Here is a 22032-nt window from a genome sequence, read left to right on the forward strand (position 1 = left end):
ATGGTAATATGAGGTGGATGAAATACGCTGATGAATAACAGATGAAAAGCACATCTGTGCATTTATACCATTACTATGAACTCATGACCACCAACAACACAGTCGTGAAGTGATTGTCACATGTGATACACAGCAGCACAGCACACGGTGCACACAGTGAAATTTGTCCTCTGCATTTAACCCATCACCCTGAGTGAGCAGTGTGCAGCCATGACAGGCGCCCGGGGAGCAGTGTGTGGGGACGGTGCTTTGCTCAGTGGCACCTTGGCGGATCGGGATTCGAACCGGCAACCTTCTGATTACGGGGCCGCTTCCTTAACTGCTAGGCCACCACTGCCTAGCGGTTAAGCTAGCATTTGATCTAGACATGACCCCCATTTAATGTGGACAGAAACCAAGGAACGTTCCTAGCGAGAAAGGAAACTGACCCTTAATCAGAAGGTTGCCGGTTCGAATCCCGAAGCGCCACGGCGTCACGGAGCAAAGTACCGTCCCCACACACTGCTCCCCGGGCGCCTTTCATGGCTGCCCACTGCTCACCAAGGCTAATGTTTAAAAGCAGAGGACACAATTCATTGTGTGCACCGTGTGCCGTGCTGTGTTTCACAATGACAATAAATTTTTCGCTTTTGTAATTCTGAAGAAATATTCCAGAAGTTCTGAGCTTTGTTCCAATGCTGCTTCAGTGTCTTGTTTGGCATCACTGGGGCCCTTGATGTTGTCCCATGAGCCGGGTCAACCTGGTCGGGGACCAATAATAGACAAAAAGTGTGTATAAGAGACGACATCTCCTCGCTGCTGCCCAGGCTGCTGGTCTTGACCTTGATCTTTCCTTGTCCTTCAAGCGGCCTCCCAAACGTGCCGGTTCCTGACAGTGACGGATGCTTCCGGAACCAGGTTCCCCCCTCCAGCGGGAGAAGAAATGGGACACCCAATACGAGACAAATACTGAGGGGACAGCGGTGCAAGGGCGGCTGGGAAGAGAAGAGCCTTTTCTATCTAAACAAAGGCGCAGCAGCAATCAGGGCAGCCGAGAAAGTCCGGGTCACCTTCAGACCCCCATCGCCACGCTGGGAGTCCGGCGCGCTCCTCTCCCACTTCTCATTAAGAGCGGTTTAGGGGGGGAAACCGGCGGTAGATGAACGCCGCGACACCGGCGCTGCCCAGAACAGGAAGCTGCGCGTGCCCGGCGGTTTAGAAATGAAGGGTGGAAACCTGGTACCCGGGTGAGCAGATCCATTTTCTCTGTGTGCGGATCCAGATTTGGTTGCTAAGCTACAGCCGGGTTGCGTGCACGAGTGCGTGGAGGGGCATGGGATTCATTAAGAAACGTGGTGATGCACAACAGTTACCCGATTAGCGAACAGAACTCGAGTGTCGCGTCCGTCCCCGGGGCTCACACCTGTCCCCGGAGCCGCCTGAGAGCGTTTCCAAACGGGGGTCCTTCAGCAGGACGAGAGGAGCAGGTCCTCTTCGAAACACGAAACTCTAGAGGAGAACCAGAGACTTTGATTGACAAAAGCAGTCAAGTGAGCCACACCCGTAGGCCGGCGGGGTAATTACTGCGGGAGGGAATATGACCTTGTGGGATGTTACTGACTGACTGTGTGTGTGTGTGTGTGTGTGTGTGTGTTTGAATGATAAGCACCTGGTCCACATCATTCCGAGCTCTCCCAAGCTGCGACGTGATTGGCCTACAAAGGCGACCGTCTTGCACTGTCTAGAACGATGCGAATTACACAAATCTCTAAAGCCAGAACCTCCTGAAGTTGCCACTGGGGTCTTTACCCCGAAGCTTAAATCAGACGCTTTTTTTTTTTTTTTTTTTTTACTCGTTTGTTCTTGAATGCAAAAGGAGGTTTCCGGCTGTTCTCTCAGGAAAATCGCCACCCCTTAGATGCTCTGAGTCGCTGTTCGTTTTTGACAGGAAGACACGGGTTTTACTTTCCACATCCACGCGCGACAGTTCTACGGTACCACAAGCCCACGTTTATAGGTTTATCTCCGCGCTCTGCCGTTTCTGACGCAAACACGGGAAAAACGTAATATAATCAACAAAGAGGCACCGGCACATGGACATCAGATTAGATCTCCGGTTTCAGCGCATCTGGTCTTATCAGCGGTGGGCCTTCCAAAAACAGAAGAAAGGCCAGAGATTGCAGCAAAGAGCAAACTGATAAGACCAAAGCTGGCAGCACTGGCTGCCGCCACGATGTGCGTTTAGGACATTTAGTAGAGCGCGAGTCAGAGCCAATGACGGATGTGACTGGTGATGATTTTCTGAGGAGAGAAATGAAAACGCCCTCAAATATGTTGTCGATTGCTGATTGTTATTATTCACTAATTACTATCGGAGTGGTACTAGCCTGTGGTACAACCACAAAGTCACAGGTTCAAACCACACTTACTGCCATTGTGTTGTTCCAGGGGGACTGTCCCTGTTACTACTGAGTGTAAGTTGCTTTGAATGACGGTGCCTGAAAAAAAAAGGCTTAAATGTAAATTATTATTATTATTTAATTGCTTGATTGGAAAATACATCACGCATGTCAAGACACAGGCAAACGGCAACCGCATCACTTGCTGCCCGTCTAGTTGATGTTCTGTTTCTGTCTTTTTTTCAAAGTGAAGTGATTGTCATTGTGAAACACTGCAGCACAGCACATGGTGACACAACGAAATGTGTCCTCTGATTTTAACCATCGCCCTTAGTGAGCAGTAGGCAGCCATGACAGGCGCCCGTGGAGCAGTGTGTGGGGACGGTGCTTTGCTCAGTGGCACCTCGGTGGTTCTGGATTCGAACCGGCAACCCTCTGATTACGGGGTCGCTTCCTTAACTGATAGGCCACCACTACCCCATGCCTTGCATCAAACAAAGAAATAAATAAATACAAATAACATTTCAGCAGGAAGCCTCCAGAGGAAACAAGGAAATATTCATTGAACCCCATACACAGTGAAAAAGCATACAACAGGTAATGAACTTTTACTTTACATGCATAATGGACTGTGCAGCCAGTGCAGACTGGGTACCAAGAGAATTTACTGTTCCCTACACGGTCAGCCACGTTGAATATCAAAATATATCGACATCAAAAAACAAACAATGAAAATGGCCTTTTATCACATTTTACTTTGTTCTAAAGTTTCTAATTAAACGTCTGTCACACACTGCACGATTACCTATGAACCATATAAAAACCATGAACTGCGGGAACAACGTCTTCTCCCTGCTGGACCTACGGGATCTCGTTGCGTGGCCCCTGCCCGTCCACCGCACCCCACCCACGTGATCAACAGGTGACCCCTACCAAAGAGAAAAACTCGGACCGATCAACGAATCCCACCCACCCATCGCTCGGCTCAGTGACCGCGGGCTGGGGACGTCGTGAGCGCACCTGATGATGTCGTCGCTGTGGCCCAGGTAGAACTTCTGCGCGTGCTCGCGCGTGGCGTACACCACCCCGACGCCGGCCACGAAGTAGACCAGCTCCTTGCCCGCGGTGTAGTACAGGTTGTTGCGGCACTGGTGGCCCCTGTAGCCGTAGATCCACTCCAGTCTCAGGCGGCAGCGCGGAGCGGTGCGGTCCGCCATGATGCGCGGCCGGTCAGCGCGGCGCGGCGGGGGCGCGGAGACCCGCAGCCGCTGCGGCGCAAATCGGTTCAGCCGCGCGCATTCTCGCACATTTGCGCTCGAAAGCGAGTCGTGTCGGCGACGTATCGGTGCCTGGCCGCGTGGACGGAGTCTGTGAATTATTCTGAAGGAGTTTGGTGGAGTTGGTGGAAGGAAAAGCAGGGTCCGCTAAATTATAATCCCCGTCGCGATAATCCCCTCCGAGCCATCAGTCGTAGTTTTATGTGAGGGGGGCGGGGTGGTCGGAGGCGGACTCTTCCTCCTCCTCCTCCTCCTCCACCTGCAGCTGCCGAGCATCAACGCCCCCCGGCCCGGTTCCGCCCGCTAACTTCACCCGGAGCGCGCACGGCGGAGCGGCTCCGCTCGGTCCGCATCTCCGACGGGCTCCCGCGCTCTCTCGACGCCAGCGGGGAGGTCAGCGCCGAGTCCCGCGATTAAATCCCGAATTTCCTCCCGCTCCGTTACCCCGACGCCACGAGCGCCGCCTGCGCCTCGCATCCGAAAACGGCCTCTGGCCGGATCCTGGGAAATGTAGGCGTTCGGAGTCCTTGAGCGCAGGCTGAAGGGGGAACAAAATAAACTACAATTCCCAGCACGCACCGCGGCGCCGCTGTTCGTGGTACTGAACTGGGAAAAGGAGAGCGCCGCGTCGGGAACGTAGAAAACAGCGAGACAACAACGTTGCAATCTTACTTCATTAAATATTAAATTTTAACACCACAACCTGCTCACATATTCCATTCCATGTTTAATCTCTGGTTACGACGAGTCTCATTTAGTCCTGGCTCCCACAAAGTTTTGTGGATTGTGAGTACACTAAAAACAATTTGCAATTTTTTCGACCATGGAGTACAAATGCAATTTCATCAGCTTCGGTTTATGTAGAATATTGCACTTTTGAATAAAATATAAACAGTGTGTTGATTGCGTTTTACTCTCATTATACATATAGTACTGTGCAACAGTTTTAGGCAGTAATGAAACTATCAAACAAATTAATTATCTCCTACAAGAAAAAAGTCTACAATATTGAATTGTTGCACAGAGAACTATATGTACGTACTTTATGTATATCAATATTTGATCAGCGTTTTAAAAAAAAAGCTTAGATAAGTTTTATTGGGACTTTTGCACAGGCATTTAACAGACTTAAGGGTTCATTAGGGGTTAAGTGTCTTATTCAGGGACACAATGGTAATAAGTGGGATTTGAATTTGGGATTTTTGTGTTTGCCTGGTTCATAAGCGAGTGTCTTACCCACTAGGCTACTACCATCCCTATTTTCTGTACTTTGTAATTCTTCAATCTTTTTTAACACAGTCATCTATACTCTTTACTTTACTTTACTTTATTTTGCAGACGCTTTTATCCAAAGCGACTTACAAGAGGAAGATACCAGCAATTCTCATTCGACTTCTATAGAATTTTGAGTTTACAAAACTAAGAGCCCTGATAAGGCCTAACTTGTCAGCAAAGAGCATGCTCGGAGATTGTTCAGTGCTAGACGAAGAAAAAATTATAATATACTCCATGCATTAGTTCTATGGTGAAAGGTCTATTGATTCTATGCATTTGCCCCTTTAAGAGGCCAATTTATCAAAATCAATATTTATTACTTTAATGGACAGTAATAAATTCTGCCTGATAATGGGCCTGTTACACACGAGTGCACATAATGTGCACAAGATTAAATACAAAGCTGAAAGAGAGACTCAATTTAAAAGCATTTTAATGACTTTGCACATATTTAACAGAGAGGGTCAAAGGCTACAGGTGCAGATCCATCCATGTTTGGGCCAGGGTTGTGTTTTGTGTTTTATCATGACCTTCTGGGGTCGCCTGGCTCCATGAAATTGCTGGTTGTGCAATATGATGAAAATGTGTAGTTACAATAGTTACAGTGACAGAGAATGCACACTATTTTATCAAATAGCAAAACGGGAACACATTGTCCTATAGCCAAAAAAGCAAGCAGCCATGTCAGTCATTCACTTGCCCATGAAATGCCACACCTCCAAAACATAACAGCAATACTCTGCAGGGTTTATTATACATCTATATTCATATTTCTTCTCTAAATAAACTTTTAAAAATACATCATAATGCAACTTGAGAAAAAAAACAATGTTAAATCTTAAACATATCTTCACATCTAGTCCTGCATCAACAGCTTATGATTCAAATGGTTTGTTCTACACTGTTGAGCGGAGTAGCTTATGGAGCGCACTGAAGCAGATAATGGCTGCATTAGTAAATTCAACTCAACATGTGATCAACAATCATTAGGTGGGTTGAGCTCAAAGCACCAGCTCACTGCTTCATCTAAGCAGAATGTAGGGTTGACCCCATAACCTGCAGTTCAGTTACAAAAGAGAGAGAAAAACAAAGCAAACAGTAAAGAGCAGACGTGAGAGGATGAGGAGGAAAGGGGACAAAGAAAGCTTAACAACGGAACGCAGCTCTGGAACGTCGGAATGATTTGCAGTGGAGGCTGCCTGAAGCATCGCACATCCTAGAGTATTTTTATTTTCCTTAACGATGATCTTTTTTAAAAAAAATCGCCATAGTTGCCTGTTGAACCTGCCCAGAGGATCGTTAGGCACAAAGTGTGGAGTTTTGGCTCTGAGCTTGCATGCTGGAGTCTCTTATTATTTTTTATTCTTAAGGAAGAAAAATAAGAAAATGATGACACGTGGCTGAGGAAGGAGGAAGGTCTACTTCTTTTTGCTGAACAGGCTGAAGCGCTTTTCTTTCTCCTTGTCCCGCTTGCCTGGGCTGGACTCCGTCACTGGCGTGGAGGTGGTGGGCAGGGTGTGGGCGCGGCTGGAGGCTGGGGTGCTGTGGTCAGACCGGTCAGAGGGTGTGGCGCCAGATATCACCTGGATCCAACAGTTCATCTCCTCCTGTGGTCAGAGTCAGGTTAGCGCCTGAGTCACCACACGCACTCACACACCACTCACTCATGCATTTAAACCCAGTAATAAAGACATCTATGGTCCATGAGCATAGCTTTTACACACTCTCTCTCACCAATAAACCCATCAACTGATCCTGTTAACACAGACATAACTCACATCGTCTTTGGCTTGGAAGAGATACTCGTTCCCATCTGCAAGTCTGCAGGAAATTTAGAGAACAAAGGAAAGAATGAACGGAAGCCCTTGGAACTCCTCTAAAGAAATGATGTTGAGGGCTGTGTACCTGAGTTTGAAGACGTGCTTCTTCTTCTTGTAGTCGACTGCCACCTCACACACCGCATCCCTCAGGCTCATGGGCACCTCGCTGTGGTAGGGGATGCCCTGGCTGGCACTCTTGCTGTCTTTATAGAAGCCCATTTCCTGGTTGTTGAACACGCAGTACACGTGATGCCATGACCTGGAAACATACCTGGGGTGAGTCTTTGGAAGACAGGTGAACACAAGGACCGAAAGGACACCAAGGACACCATCCCAGGTAGGTGTGACTACCTGCTGGATGCCTTCTTGTTATGCCCCTCCCACTCATGCTTGCGGTGCAGAAAGCCCTCCATCTGTGCAGTGGTAGTGTCCTGGGACTTGGTTGGGAGGGTGGTGGCCTGGCTGGCCTTTGCCTTGCGACTTCCCTTGGGGGAGGAGCCAGGACTTGGCTCCACCACTCCGTTGATAATGTCACTTCCTCCTGCTGCCTCCTGGGTAAACAATGACAGCCTTTAAGATCAGATACACAGCATTATGGATGGAGCACATGGTTAGAGTAAAGGTGCCGGCAGCCAGGAATCACACACGAGGATCAATGATGAGCAGATTTCACCTGAAGGACACGCGACCATTCATGCATCTTAACCCTCTTTGGGTTTGCTGATTCTTTGATGTCTGTTACTTTTGTGTGGTTGTTGGGATGGACTGAACTAACTGCCACTGTTGACCTCATTGGGGCATGAAGCTGAGGGTCTCAGATCCCCAGGTGCTCAGAAATGGGGCTGCCAGATAAACCAGCCTTTTCTCATGAAAAAGTCAAGCTAAACTGCTAACAGGCCAATATGAAAACTCCAGTCTAGCATTTAATGTACAGTTGAAAAAAATAATATAGCTGTGGAACATGAATGTTAACTATTAGTTCAACCCTTTTTAGGACTAGCATCTTGGTCATGTTAAAAAGCATAAGAAATCACCACAACAAACATTTAGTAAAAGAGGGCATATCCAAGATGCCAAACCGGACATTTTCTTTCATTGAAAGAAATGTAATTAAAATTACATTTAAGAAAAGGCAATCTGGCAACCCCTCTGTGCAAAACATGCACAAATTAGAACATTAGCCGTTCAGCAACTCAGCCATAAAAAAGTAGAAATTGCGAACAATTTTAGACAAATTGTTGACATGTCACACTCGTTATGACAATTAGAAATAGTCGTGAAAAAAAGCACACACGCAGTCCACACTTCTGGTTCATTACCCACACTGCCGTCTTCTGAACCGGATCGGTCCTGGAGATTTTACTTAGATCCTGTCCTGGACGTGTGTCCTATGCTCAATATTAAACTGAAACATGGGACTGTGCATGTATATACGCACTTATTGTACACAAAACTACATGGTTGTACTTGTATTCCTGAGATGGATTGGATGTTGGTCCACATTCTCATGATTATAGCTGTAGAATTAATTGCAGGCCACGTCTTCATGCAGTCTGGATGGAGTTCTTTCTTATTTTTAACTATCAGCTGACTGAAGAAAGGCTTGTTAAAGATGGGTAGGGTAGGTCACATATTAAAAAACAAAACGACTACTAACACATGACTACTGAGACATGCTAATAATGACATGCAAAACTATAATTGGAGAGGAACAGAAATATTAAATAATCAATTGACAAGCAACACAAATTTAATGAGATGAGGACATACAATAAGGAGGATTTGATTTGATATGGTTTTATTGGGTAGGGTGGGTTAGTGAGGATAATACTAATGTAATTTGCAAAAAAAGATGGGAAAATAATGGGAACACAAGACAGGGCCGGAGGAGCATGTACAATACAGAACACAGGAGTTAGGAACATATACCGGGACCTGGTAATGCAGGATTTCACACATACATTTACACACATACACACAGGTACAGATACAGGGGATATGACCATGGGCGCTAGGGACTGCTGGAGCCAATTGGAAATGAGTGACGGCAACAAAACTCTACAAAAATATCTTTACACTCTATAGTCGAGTGTGATGAAAACAATCAAGCAATGAAGGGGACAAAATAAAGGACAAACAATAAGAAGGAAGAGTGAATTTTATAGCAAATAGAACCAAACAAGTCTCTCTCTCTCTCTCTCTCTCTCTCTCTTTCTCACACACACACACACACACACACACACACACTGCTGTTACATGAGTTTTCATTCCCTTCATGTTGCTCCAAAAGGCCTCCTGCTGTGTATCCCATCATGCATCATTACTGCTTTCCCTACACACTCCTGTTTGCATAGCTGATAAATGACAAAGCAATGGTGGTCAATGATTAACAGTAATTAAATAAATGTTTCATTGTACTGTTCATATCAATTAGGCACTGACTGGTATGGATGGTCAGAACCCTGGTTCTAGTACCACGCCTCAGTGTGAAGGTGATAAATGGTAACGTTAAGTATTTGAAAAACGCTTAAAAAAAAACTCATCCAGGAATAAAGCGGTCAGGAGGGAGAGGTGACGGGGGGGAGGGAGGAGGAGGAGTCCTCCAGGTCTGTGGGGGCAGGAGCAATTGGCGTTTGGAGGGGTGGTAAGGGTCATGGTCCGGCTCGGCCACTGCGTTCGCTGATGCACCGGCGACTCTGAAAGCTGCTGTAGTTTTGGTAGGCTTGGGAACGGTAACTAACCCGGGGAGAGTCCTGCTCTGGCGGCAGCCCGTTCTGAGAGACCTGCTCACCCTCCCTGTGGACACACACACACACCCATCAGAAACATGGCCAATCAATTTCAGAAAATTCTGGGTGTTTTATAGCTCAGGCTGGAACTCACTTGTGCTGGGGGGATATAGCCTCAGTGGGTGGAGCTTCCGAAGGTGGGGGTTGCCTTGCCTTCTCCTCCTCCTCCTGCTGTCTTCTCACTTCCAAAAGTTCCATCTGAGGAGGGGGACATGCACACACACACTCAGTTAGACAAAAAATAAGACCCGGCCACTCCAGAAGGACATCTCCATGCTGTGACGTTCACCGTGGTCAGACGCTCCAGTGCGGAAAAACGTTCCTCCCAGGTGGCGGCTGACTTCTCAAAGGCCTCGTGACGCTTGATGAGCTTCTCCACCTCGTCTACATTCTGCCCCATCTCCCGACTGGACAGGTAGGGCTCCTGTCCTAGCAGCCAGGCCTCCGCCACCCCAGCGTCCCGTGAGAACTGGTGCACCTCCAGTACTGTGCACACACACGCACATATAATAAAATACATGCACACACAACTTACACACATTAATCTATCTGCTGATTACAAAGCAGGACCAATCGTGATGATGTGATTCAAACTCACCCAGTCTCAGCCACTCCCATCTGTCCTCCCACTTGTCAATCATGTCTTTCCTCTTGTCTGTCAGCTGTAGCAACTTTTCTTTGATCTGAAAGAGACAAGAAAGGTCAGCGATGAGTCTGTCTCATGCTGTAGCTGATAAAAAGAGCTGCATAGAAGAGGGAGATGAAGAAAACTGCACACACAGGAAACACAGGAAGCATTAACAGAGAAATTAAACACTCTCAACATTACCAAGAATCCCACTGTTTTATGTCTATGTTCTTTAGTTCGTTGTCTTTGATTTCACATGCCTATGTTCTCTTTTTTCTTCAGTGCACTGAGGGCCCCTTGTGGCCTTTTATGATAGTGCAAAGATTTTATTTTTTTGGATCCAGATTGCATCTTATATGATCAGGTGAGTGTTTTGTTCTGAGGTTCAAATATTCAAACCAAGACACGCTGACTGTAATCTGCATAAAGAAAAGAAGAATGAAACACACCTCCTCAGACGCGTAGTGCTTTCGTGCCAGCAGGGCCTTGCCAAGCTCGATACAGCTGGTGAAGCTGTCATTACGAGCGTCGATCTCCGCCTTGATGCCCTGGTGGTTGTTCATGAGGAGCTCCACCGACGAGACGTCCCTGAAAGGATCAAACACACCCGCATTTTCCACAGTTCATTTATTTATTCACACCAGCCTGCTTCCTGTGGAAGCCTTTCAGGAAAACAAGGAACAAAAAGTGGAGGGGCATGTGCAATTTTCTCTTTCCTTTCTATCATTCGGCCTTTATTTTTTCATTTCCGCCTCTCAGTGTCAGACTTCTTTCATTTCCTCTCTCCATCTCATGTTCATCTCCTCACTCCATATTTCTATCTCAGCTCATTCGATCTAGCTATTCGATCCTCTGCTCACCTGGGCTTCTCCTGGGCCTCAATGAGGCGGATGACATCCTCCATCCACAGCATGAGGTCACGCACCATGCTGAAGAAGCGGAACTTGTCGCTTGTGTCGAGCAGACGCACCCTCCGCCCATCACAGGCCTCCAGCAGTGCCCTCCAGGCCTCCAGTACCTGGCCCTCTCGACGCTGGATGTCGTCCGCCTTGTCCCCTGCGTAGGCTGACTGCAGACGTGCAGCGTCCTCCTGGAGTTGCTTTACCTGCAGGGAGACCGGATCAGACCTCAACCCAGTCTGTGGGACCTACTACCTGGCATCAACACCCTTAGCCAACATCTTATAAAAAGCAGCAATGGATAACAGCATCCAATGAGTGAATTATAGCTGGGCGTGGTCTAGTTGTGGTGAAAAGCCCTGCTCACTATGAAGTTCTTGGGGTCATGATCAGCACACCAGTTTTCAATTATTACTGAAAACTGAGATGTAAACTGGCTGATCCACCCCTGGTCTGTCATGTACCTGTGTTCCCAGGGCCTGAATGTCATGTTCGAAGGTGGTGTGCATCCTCTGCAGCGTCTCCACAGTGTTCTGATCACGGCCAAGCTCCTCCGGAAGCTTCTTGTGCTTGTCCAGGATACGGCCCAGCGTCTCCTTGGCATCGTGGTAGAACTTGTGCAGCTCATAGGACGCGGCCAGGATCTGCGTGCGTGTGTCAATCAGCTCCAGGAGGTCGGCCCACGCCTCATTCAGGCCATCCTTCCACTCAGCAATGGTCGCCGCGTCCGAGTGGCCCGAGTTGATCAGCTCATCTGCCATCTGGTTGACCCCGTCCACGCGCTCCTGGCCGATGTTCCCTGTGTCGCGGGCAAACTCTCGGAAGCGCTCCTGCAGCATCTGTTGGGGACACAATTACACATAACGCACCGGTCGAAACACACAACCTCATACCCGCAATGAAAAAAAATATATAGAATAAACTAAATTCTGATGCTTTTTCATATTATTTCGCATATTTTATTTTATACTTTCGAAGTAATCCACCTATTACGCCACAATTTTACAAGCTACATACTTTATAAGAGAAAATTATTATCAATATCGAATTTATTGTTAAAACTAAAAAGCAGAAAAGCAAACAATGTCCAGGTCTGTATTATTTGTGTGCTGTTGTGACTGTAGTACCGTGACATGTTCATAATCCTGTCCCAGCTCATGGGATCCGGCCACCACTTCCCGCTCTGCAATCCACTGCTCCAGGTCGTCCACCTCACGGTTGAGCTGGAACAGGCGGGACCGTTCATCCAGCTTCCCACGCCTCTCCTCGGACAGGTCCTTCAGTCCGGCATAGAGTTTATCCACCTGGGATTGCCGCATGCCGATCCTCTCGCTGTGGGAGACAGGAGGTGTTACGAGCCGGAGGGGCACGTGCACATGGACATGACCGAACTGTGTCTGAAGCTCCGCCCAACCTCACCTCTCCGGGTGTCCGACTGCCACCAGCGCCCTGCTGGTCTTTGACAGCTGGTGCACCGTCTCCGAATAGTCCTCCACTGCCTGCTCCACAATCTGGTGCTTCTTCAGCATGGCCACTGAGCTCTGCTCATCCTGCACACACACATGTACCAAGATCAACGGACCTCTTAACTCCACCTCAACTACTGGCGTACCTCAGTGTCTCTGCTCCCCACTGTTACCTTGGCCTTCTCCTCTGACATCATGTAGAGCTCCTGCTCGCTCATCCAGGCCTCCGCCTCGGCTGCGTCGAAGTAGTACTGCTGGGCCTTGTGAGCTTCCTCCAGACGGCCACGCCTCTTCTCCGTCTCCTCCTTGATAAGCCCCCACAGACGCTGCAGGTCAGTCAGCCGCTGTTGGATCACAGCTGCAGTGGGGCCACCTGCCTTCAGGATGCCCTGTCTGCGATCAAAGATGTCGTCGTAGCGAGGCTGGTGGCCCTGGATCTCCTTGTGCAGAGTCTGAGGGAGTCGTAGGGTCATGAGGCAGATACCAAGGTGCAGCTATTCTCTTTAGGTTTTCAACCAACTCCTACCTGGTTCTTCTTGATGAGTAACTGAACTGTTTGTAAGTTATGGCCATGGTCTGTAGATGTGGCGAGTGGTAACCTCTCCTCAACCCAGAGCTGTGGATAGAAAAACAATTTTAAATGATCACCACATTTGTGATCACTCACTTGTTACAGACATGATCAGGGTGGCTAGTTATGTTGGATAGGATGAACTTCTCACTCAGCTCTAATTTCAATTATTTCTGACACCCTGAGGATGAATATTAATGACGTTTTTATTAACAGAGTTGAAAAATGGGAGGAGCCTGTAGGCATGATGGACAGCTCTCACACACCCTACTTCCTCATTCTGGACAAATGAACCCCCCCTCCTGTCAATACGTCACAAGCCCAGGTGTAGTGAGGCATCCATCTCCTCCCTTTCTCCTGTTTCCCTCTGTTTTCTCAACTCATGATACACCTTGTACACAGACATGACCACACCCACTACTGACACCAACATGCAGATTAATTCAAGCATTCCAATGCGTGAACTAGACATCTATGTACACACCAAAGGGACCAAGTCTCATAGAAAACAAAAGCTATTTAAGTTCCTACTGCAATCTGGTGTAAATTAGGGGATAAATCTGTGCCAGCAGAGATAAAACTGTGAATAACGTAGCCTTCTGCTCCTTTTTACTCTCCTACAGAGAGGAGAGCAGAAGCGCTTCCTTGTTATTCAGGTTTTTCTCTCAAACCCAGCAGTTCCTGTTAGAACCACAGCTGCTGCTGTTTAAAAGCCCCCCAACACACACGCACACACACACATCTTCATTCATTCTTATTCTCTTTCTATACTCACAATTTCATCCTCCACATCGCGGTTGAACTGGTGGATTTCACGGGAGGCCATCAGGTTTCTCCTCCTCTGTCTGAGGGGTTCCTGCAGCTCCTTGAACTTCTTCTCCACGCCGCTGCGCCGCCCGTCCACCTCGTCGGAGCTCTTCCCCTCCTGGCTGAGTGCCTGTGCCTGCGACTGCAGCTCCTCCACCTCCTTCTGCCGTACCTCCACCTGACTCTCCAGCATCTAGGGCAGCCGAGGAGAGGAAGAGCAGTTCTAGAACAGCGCTGCATCTCAGATAATGAGGAGGACGCAGTGCGCTCCACAACGCTTCTGCATGCTCGTGCTCCCTCTCTCATGCATGATTGCAGTGTGAAGATCTAATCTAATATATCTCACACTCAGTGGCATACTTTTGATCCTTTTAGCTCATACACACTATCCATGCAATAACCACATACACGCACAATACACAGATTCACACACATTCTCAATGCAGGCATGCCCCTACTCCACAGAGTCTCCACAGAGACTCTACGGGGCTTTCACACTCGCACTCCCAGACACGCAGTCGCAGTGTGCCGCCCAGCTCGGCTGTGAGGTGGGATTGCGTAATGGTGGGGGGTGTGGTGCTGGTTATGTAACAGGAGGAGGAGAGGGCTGATGGGTGGTGCTGCTCTGGCTGTGAATGAGAGTGCAGACAGGCGGGACTCACTACTCTACGCTACACACAGTCTGCTCAGACACCCACATGCATACACACAGGTACACCCACATGTTATGATACTAATGAAATCACTGAAGCTGTGCTATAGAGTGGCAGATCATAAAATCTGATAATACTATACTGTAATACTCTCCTATTGTAATTAAATGTACATTATTTTTAGATTCTAAAAAATTTACCTTACTAAAAAAAATACAATACTAGAGTCCTAAACTGTGGTACAATAACACAGTACTATATTTGAAATTACTACTGTCAGAACTGCCATACAGTCCTGTGGTACAATTTTTCTTGATAGCAGAGTACTCTGTTCCTGTATTGAAATAATAACTTATTTCAGTAATTGTCAGCAGAGTTGTAAAGATAGCACAATACACTATTTGAAATTATTATTGAATAATCACTGTTATTCATGTACAGTCCCTAACAAAAGTCTTGTCGCTTGTGTACAAATTGACCTCAAGTGCCACTGAAATACATTTCTAATCCAGATTTTTTTCAAGATATTACTCATTTTGACTCAACAGCTTTAGTGATAATGTTTCAGTGCAAAAACGAAAGTATTCACAGCTTGTTAAAGATCATTGAGTCAATTTTTGCAAAGACATAAGTTTTGTCTAATAAATAACCTGTGACTAATAATGGATCAATTAGGTCTCAGGTGTGTCTAAAAAGAACCCCAGAACACTAGACCTTCACATCAACTGCAACTAGACTTCTGTAAACATGCATAAGATTCAACCTGAGACTAAAGTGTTGATTGTCAAGAGGCTGAAGGTGTGGCAGACACCTTCAATGTGTCTCAGCGTCAAGTACAGAGGATAAAAAAATATTTGAAGAGACTGGAGACATTTTTGACAAGCCCAGGTCAGGCAGACCCCACAAGACAACTGCTGATCGATAGGAATGTTTGTTGGCTCGAAATTCCAAGACCAGCCCATTTTCCAGCTCCATGAGACCTGGTCACCTGATGTCCCTGTGTCAACCAGAACAGTTTGTCGGATTCTGTCTTGAAATGGCCTCCATGGTCGAATCAGTGCTCAGAATCCAGCACTAAACAAAAGACAATTGAAAAACGGTGTTGCATTTACCAAGGCCCACAGCCTTCTAAAATGATGGACGCCGGAAAAGTGGCATAAGGTGGATTTTCCAGATTAATCTTTTTTTTATTACACCACAGTCGCTGCAAATATTGCAGGAGACCTACTGGGGCCCACATGGATCTTAGATTCACTCAGAAGTTTGGTGGGGGAAAAATCATGGTCTGGGGTTACATCCAGTATGGGGGTGTGTGAGAGATCTGCAGGGTGGAGGGCAACATCAATAGTATGTTTGCTAATCTTTGCTACCTTTTATATTCCCAACCATAAAAGAGGCCAAATTCTGCAGCAGAATGGTGCTCCATCACATACTTCCATCTCCACATCAAAGTTCCCCAAGGCAAAGAAGAACAAGATGCTCCAGGATTGGCCAGCCCGGTCACCAGACATGAACATCATTGAGCATGTGTGGGGTAGGATGAAAGAGGAAGCATTGAAGACGAAACCAGAGAATATTGATGAACTCTGGGAGGTATGCCAGACTGCTTTCTTTGCTCTTCCTGATGATTTGGTCAATAAATTGTATGAATCCTTGCCAAACTGCATCTCACAGCACCACTACCTCATTTGAATTTGCAGTAAACTTGTTGAGTTTCTGTATAGGCGACAAAACTTTTGTCTTGCCTTTCTGTCTTGATTAAATGATAATCTTTTTTCACTGAAACTAATTTCATTTAAATTCATTAAACATTATTTGGTAGGGTTTTAGCTTTTCATATGAGCTATTTCTAACACCAATTGATTAATTAAAAGTCAGGTTAATATCAGGTGTTTCATGACCTTGACCAGAACAGTTTGAATATAGATTTGGTGAATTTTGAAAAAGGCCAAATCTCTAAAACGAACGAAGAAATTGTCAAAGATGAACTGTTTTGTTGTTATGTCAGAGATGTCCATATATTGTATGCTGGAGAGCCATAGTTGCATGCAATGCCGGAAATAAAAAGGAGGCTGCACAGATCAGGTACTGAGAGACATAATGATGCATCTCCATCACACTGGTTGCACAAAATTGGTGTGTAAAATACAGGTATGAGTGTATTGTAATACATCATAGACACTTATTCTCTGCACAGCACTTCTCTGACAGCATTTGTAGGAGGTCACTGACACTCATACACAGGGTTACCTGCTGCTTCTTCAGCAGAATGCTGACACTGGTCAGGTCCTTTCCATAGTCATCTGACTGGATCTGCCCCTCCAAGCCAAGCAGCCATTTGTCCAGGTCAGCACAGCTCTGGGTGAACAGCTCCGCCTTGTTGGCATCGAACAGGCGCTGTGCCTTGGTCTGAGTGGTTGACTCCAGCTCCTCCCACATCTTCTTCAGGGCACCCAGCTTCTCCTTCACAACAGCCTCAGTCTCTGGTTTCTCAGCCACCAATGCCGTCCCAGCCTACATCAAGTAATAGTTAAGCTGAACAGGTCTGAGTCGATTAGGCAGCAATTAGAAGATGGATCTCCACTCACCTTCTCAATCTTGTCTAGCCACTCTTTGTTGGACTGAAGCTCAGCCATGAAGGCCTGGTGTTTCAGCCACTTGCTGTGCAGGTTGCGTGCCTCATCGTATGACATGTCCTGAGCCGTCAGCATCTTCTCATTGATCCATAAGGTCAGCTGTGCCCATGAGACACCAGAGATTTATTCATACACAGAGAGACGCTTATGCACTTTCCCTCAGATGTGTGCATTTGTGTGTTTTGAAGGGACATTGTGGCTGTGTGTGGGAGCTAAATTCAATAAATCCATTTCAGTAAATCAAAAAAATGTTCTACATTTCGCTATTGTGCTGCTTATAAAATTCCCATTTACAGGTGGAACTGAGTGCTTACCTCCTGACAGTCCTGCAGGAAACTCTGCAAGTCTCTGTTGTCCTTCAGCTTCATCAGCAGGTCATTGGCTGACTTGCGGTTCTTCTTATGCCTGGACATACAAACACATACACACACACACATTTCTGTGTAACTGTGAAGGCAGCTCTTGATAAAACTAGCACAAATATGCCTGAATGAATACTCAATTCTGATGCACAGGTAGTTTCAGTCACATTAATTAACAGAATTCGTGAACACGCACAAGTGATGCACAAATGATGCAGGACTCATTAATATTTGTATTATTTTTAGCAGGTAACTATGCTACATGTAGATAATGAATGCCTAGTTGTGGCCAGTGTGGTGCTGCAGGACTGGACCTCTGGTCGATGGAGTCCACTTTCTCCTGGATCCGCTCGGCACTGGTGTTACCATCGCTCACCAGCCTTCGGCCCGTCTCCACCACCGCGTTGATCTTCTCCTCATTGGCGTCCATGGTAGTCATGAAGTCCTCCTGCTTTTTAATGGCTGCCTCTGCTCCTTCCAAGGTCGTTGGCATCTCTGTGTGTGCCAAGACATACTCCTGACAGAGGGCGAGACAGGAAGGAGAGTCTGTCAGTAGAGCAGTGAACCAAACACTGTCTCGGTGCCTTGAGGTGACAGTGATGGTGACTGTCCGAATCAAGTATTTTCCTCACATTTAAAATATTTAAAAGTGCCACAGAAGAGAAAATGGTTGAATCAGGTGAGCTGGGTGCATTTAACTGACATACTCTGAATCTTACACCCCATATATCCAAGAAGCGAAAGAGTTGTTCAGTAAAACAGCCAATGAGAAATGAGCGCTGTAGCATATTAATGAACTCACCAAGAAAGGCAAATTAGTCTACCGGTCATATCACAATTTCCACAAGGAATAAATGGCCCCACAGTTTATTCCCCAAATGGTCAACACCAGCACTCTGCTGTTGACTCCACTTCATTTCAAAACCTGCACTGATTCATGTCAAGGACTTTTCATGGTCATACCTGGTTGTTGAGGAAGGCCTCGGCCTGCTTGGTGTCTCTGAGGAAAAGCTGGTAGGCATGGGATTGTGACAGGAGGTTCTGCCGGTTCTCCCACATCTTCTGGAGCTCATTCCAACCAGTGTCGAGAGCCTGCAAGCGCTGGCGTAGGAACATGTACTGGGCGTCCGTTTGGCCCTGTGTCACCATCTCGCCCATGTCACGCATCTTCTGGTAGTCTTCCTCATAGTTTCGCACCTCGTTCTTGATGCCCTCGTGCTGCGCCAGCAGCTTCTCGGCTTCAGCTAGTGTGTTGGGCATGTCCTCTGAGGCGATGGCTGTCTGTGTGCGTGACAACCAGGCTTGGAAGTCATCGAGCTCCCGCAGGAACTGCTGCAGCTTGGAGGCCTCTCCCAGGGACTCCTCTCGAGCATGGAGGGTCCCCTTCATCTCTTCCCAAACGTTTGTGATTTCACCAAGGCGGCCCTTGATTGCTGGTGCCTGCTCTTGGTGCCCACCAGCCAGACGTTCCGCCTCCTTGCCCAGGTCACCCAGTTTGTCCTCGATGGCCACCAGGTCACGCTCCATGCCTGTTAACTTGCGCTGCAGGGCCATGACCCCAGCAAGGTCATTGCCCAGGTCTTGGGTCGACTCAATCACCTTGGTCTTCTCACGGATCCATGACTTGGTCTCGTTGCAGTCCAGATAATAGTTCTGCACCTCCAGGGCTGAATTGAGGGCATCTTTCTTCTGGTCCACAAGATCACGGAACTGACTCCACCTGGTGAAGATGATGTCAAAAACAGCTCAACCAGGGTGTTGGCTTACATTTATATTGGTATATTCTCTAATGATCGCATTTTATTTTTGAATTATTATGTCATGAGTGGTAAAAATGATTCTAACCCAGAAGCTCCACATGACACAAAACATCATAATGTAGACCTCCCAGGAGAAATACCTTGTGTTGAGTTTATCCTGTTGGGCTTTGATCTCCTTCTCGCTGGGGTGACTGCTGTGTATCAGCTGCCTGGCAACCTGGTTAACCACAGCCACGCGGGAGGCCTGGTTGTTCATCTCGGGCTCAAGGCTTTCAAACCTGCCAGAGAAAGCGTGACGTTAAAGCCACAGTCTGCACATCTGAGTCGTTTTACAATAAAGTGTAAATGCTGCCGTGAATAAATGCAAAAAACCTGGCAGACTCTTCATGTCTGTGTCGGCATTGTGGGAAGGGGAGGATGCTTGGAGCCTTATGCTCATCAAATATAGTACTCAACCACAGTGAACTGGCAACTGAACTGCTGACCGCACATGGAGACATTTCTTCAGTCCTCACATGTCAGATTTCAGTTTCTGCTTATAAAGTAAATGTATAGGACGAAGCTTCCCACATGTTGTGCTACTTTGCAAGAGGACAGCATAGCTAAAGTTTCCCATGAGGGAATGCAGTACATTCTTATTTCTTTTCTCAATCAGTCAGTATGAGTTGCAGAATACAATTTTTTACATTTATACTGGTGTGACTGGTGTGTGATAAAGTGCTATTTGCATTAATCCAGAAAAACAAATGGCCACTACAAGTTGTTTTAAATGTGGAAACAGACAAATAACAATCTGTGGTTGCTCACTTGGAGCATCCCTAAAATGATGGAATAAATTTCCACCATTAGGAACATGACAAACTTTAAACACATAGAACACAAAAAAACATCCAACACAGGAGCCATTACATCTGGAGTTAGGTGTAGGTGATTTTCTCTCACCTGTGCTGAATCACCTCCAGGTCTTCAAGCTTCTCAGGGATCTGCATGCTGTTTAGCCATTGCTCCTTCTCATCAATCCACACCTCGCAAGCGTTGGCTTCGCTTAACAACTTGAAGAGCGCAAGTGCATCCTGCAGCGCCTGCTTCCTGAGCCGCGTCAGTTCTGCTACCTCCTTGTAACGCTCCTCAATGCCAGACAAGCGACCTTTGACTTCGTTGGACTCTGCGTGCTGGGCAGGCAGCAAGCGAGCTTGTTCGTGCAGGGCGTCTAACACCGGCCGGTAGCTTCCGATCTCCTCAGCGACATCCTTGTGCTTCTTCACCAGTGACTGTGTGGAGAACTCGTCGTGTCCCACCTCAGCACTGGAGACGATGCGAAGAACATCCAACATCCAAGCGTCAAGGTCATCAGCATCCGCCTGAAACTGGTGCATGTTGGAGGCCTCCTGCAGCCGGGTCTTGCGAATGGCAGACAGGCGTTCAAGGGAGGTCCACTGCTCCTGGACATCAGTGATGCGATCTCGGATCTTATCAGCCCCAAAGTGATTGGCTGCCACCAGCTCTTCACCCCCCCGCACAGTCTGCTGAAGGTGGCCGGCCCGCCCACTCATCTCGTCCTCAAAGGCCTTGTGTTTGCTCAACAGCCGCACCACTGCAGTCAAGTCTCGGCCGTAGTCATCCGAAGACAGGATCTGCTCCTTTTCACGAATCCAGCCCTCCTCCTCCGCCATCTCCCAGAAGAACTTCCACAGGCGACGGGACTCCTCCAGCCGTGCACGACGTTCTGCAGCCAGCTGGTTCAACTCCTGGTAGCAGAATTCCATGTGGGCCACTCGGTCCCGGATCACCTGGGGGTCACACGGTTTGTACCCTAGAGGGGCAAAAGGGGGGTTTTGAGCTTCTGGTTAATTACAGACCATCAATCAGTTGAATCAACTAAAGCAAAGTGGCTGTAATAAACCAGCAAAGTGGGTCTGGACCTGCTGACTCACCTTCGCTGTCTGTAGCAAACCTCTGTGCGTTGGCGTTGACGGCTTTGACGCGATCAGCCTGGATGGCGATGTCAGCCTCCACCAGAGCGTGTTTCTGCAGCAGGTCCTCCACACCCAGCAGGTGCTTCCCATAGTCCTGAGACAGCAGCAGCATCTGTACAGGACAATAGAGCAGTCAGTAGTCCTTGTCTGTTCACTTCCTTCACCATCTTCAGTCAGAGAACCCATTAAGAACACTGGTAGAAAGCAAAGCTGTTCCAAATGTTGAAGGATCTTGTACTTAAGCTTTGATTTAGCAATAAAAAAACCGACAGATAACATGATGTAAACCTCACCTTCATCTCATCCATCCAGTCCATGATGTACAGCATTTCCTGGAAGACCCTCTGCAGGCCCAAGTTGAGCTCCAGCCTCTGCCGGCGGGCCTTCAGCAGCTCAAGGAGATAGTCCCACAGCCGCAGCACATTGTCTTTACGCGCCACAATACGTTTAATGTCATGATAGCTCTCTGCCTCAAGCTCCCGGGCCACAGCAACCACCACCTGCACACGTTCCTCATATGCTGCGATGTCCGTCTCGATGGCCTCATGCTTCTTAGTGGCTGCCTCCACGGCCTGGAGGTCATAGCCAAAGTTGTCCTGCAGAGGGGAGATGTTGCCAAATTCATAAACTATCTGTTATCTGTTTAAATGACATTTCTAAAGTCTACATGTAGAATCTCATAAAGTTCAGTTCAGGACTAAATCATTTCTGTTCCAATTAATTAAACTGTGTTAC

The 22032-nt window shown here is 47.4% G+C and overlaps 2 protein-coding genes across 9 annotated transcripts in view; both read right to left on the bottom strand.

The window, feature by feature from the left end:
* The window catches only part of LOC114795321 (echinoderm microtubule-associated protein-like 6), a 37747-nt gene extending 33577 nt beyond the window's left edge, over window positions 1–4170 (bottom strand). For 3 of the 6 annotated variants that reach the window (XM_028988446.1, XM_028988444.1, XM_028988442.1), the window contains exon 1: window positions 3399–4170. In XM_028988446.1, coding sequence (XP_028844279.1) covers window positions 3399–3595 — 197 coding nt within the window. In that variant the 5' untranslated portion in view covers window positions 3596–4170. The remainder of the gene's footprint in view (window positions 1–3398) is intronic. The other 3 variants (XM_028988447.1, XM_028988445.1, XM_028988448.1) reach the window with 1 other exon arrangement.
* Window positions 4171–5346: 1176 nt separating this feature from the next.
* The window catches only part of LOC114795280 (spectrin beta chain, non-erythrocytic 1-like), a 44186-nt gene continuing 27500 nt past the window's right edge, over window positions 5347–22032 (bottom strand). For 2 of the 3 annotated variants that reach the window (XM_028988320.1, XM_028988321.1), the window contains exons 12-36: window positions 21591–21893; window positions 21256–21409; window positions 20264–21134; window positions 19462–19599; window positions 18525–19281; window positions 17876–18078; window positions 17514–17604; window positions 17152–17298; window positions 16814–17077; window positions 13879–14103; window positions 13059–13148; window positions 12706–12984; window positions 12486–12616; window positions 12194–12398; window positions 11531–11905; window positions 11028–11272; window positions 10617–10755; window positions 10138–10222; window positions 9829–10025; window positions 9634–9737; window positions 9492–9546; window positions 7102–7301; window positions 6836–7009; window positions 6709–6751; window positions 6349–6537 (exon numbers count right to left, since the gene is read on the bottom strand). In XM_028988320.1, the coding sequence (XP_028844153.1) occupies window positions 6349–6537; window positions 6709–6751; window positions 6836–7009; window positions 7102–7301; window positions 9492–9546; window positions 9634–9737; window positions 9829–10025; window positions 10138–10222; window positions 10617–10755; window positions 11028–11272; window positions 11531–11905; window positions 12194–12398; window positions 12486–12616; window positions 12706–12984; window positions 13059–13148; window positions 13879–14103; window positions 16814–17077; window positions 17152–17298; window positions 17514–17604; window positions 17876–18078; window positions 18525–19281; window positions 19462–19599; window positions 20264–21134; window positions 21256–21409; window positions 21591–21893 (5664 nt within the window). Of the gene's footprint in view, window positions 6538–6708; window positions 6752–6835; window positions 7010–7101; window positions 7302–9491; window positions 9547–9633; window positions 9738–9828; window positions 10026–10137; window positions 10223–10616; window positions 10756–11027; window positions 11273–11530; window positions 11906–12193; window positions 12399–12485; window positions 12617–12705; window positions 12985–13058; window positions 13149–13878; window positions 14104–16813; window positions 17078–17151; window positions 17299–17513; window positions 17605–17875; window positions 18079–18524; window positions 19282–19461; window positions 19600–20263; window positions 21135–21255; window positions 21410–21590; window positions 21894–22032 lie in introns of all 3 variants that reach the window. The other variant, XM_028988319.1, reaches the window with a different exon arrangement.

Source organism: Denticeps clupeoides, chromosome 8, assembly GCF_900700375.1.
Source record: "Denticeps clupeoides chromosome 8, fDenClu1.1, whole genome shotgun sequence".
Taxonomy (NCBI): Eukaryota; Metazoa; Chordata; class Actinopteri; order Clupeiformes; family Denticipitidae; genus Denticeps; species Denticeps clupeoides.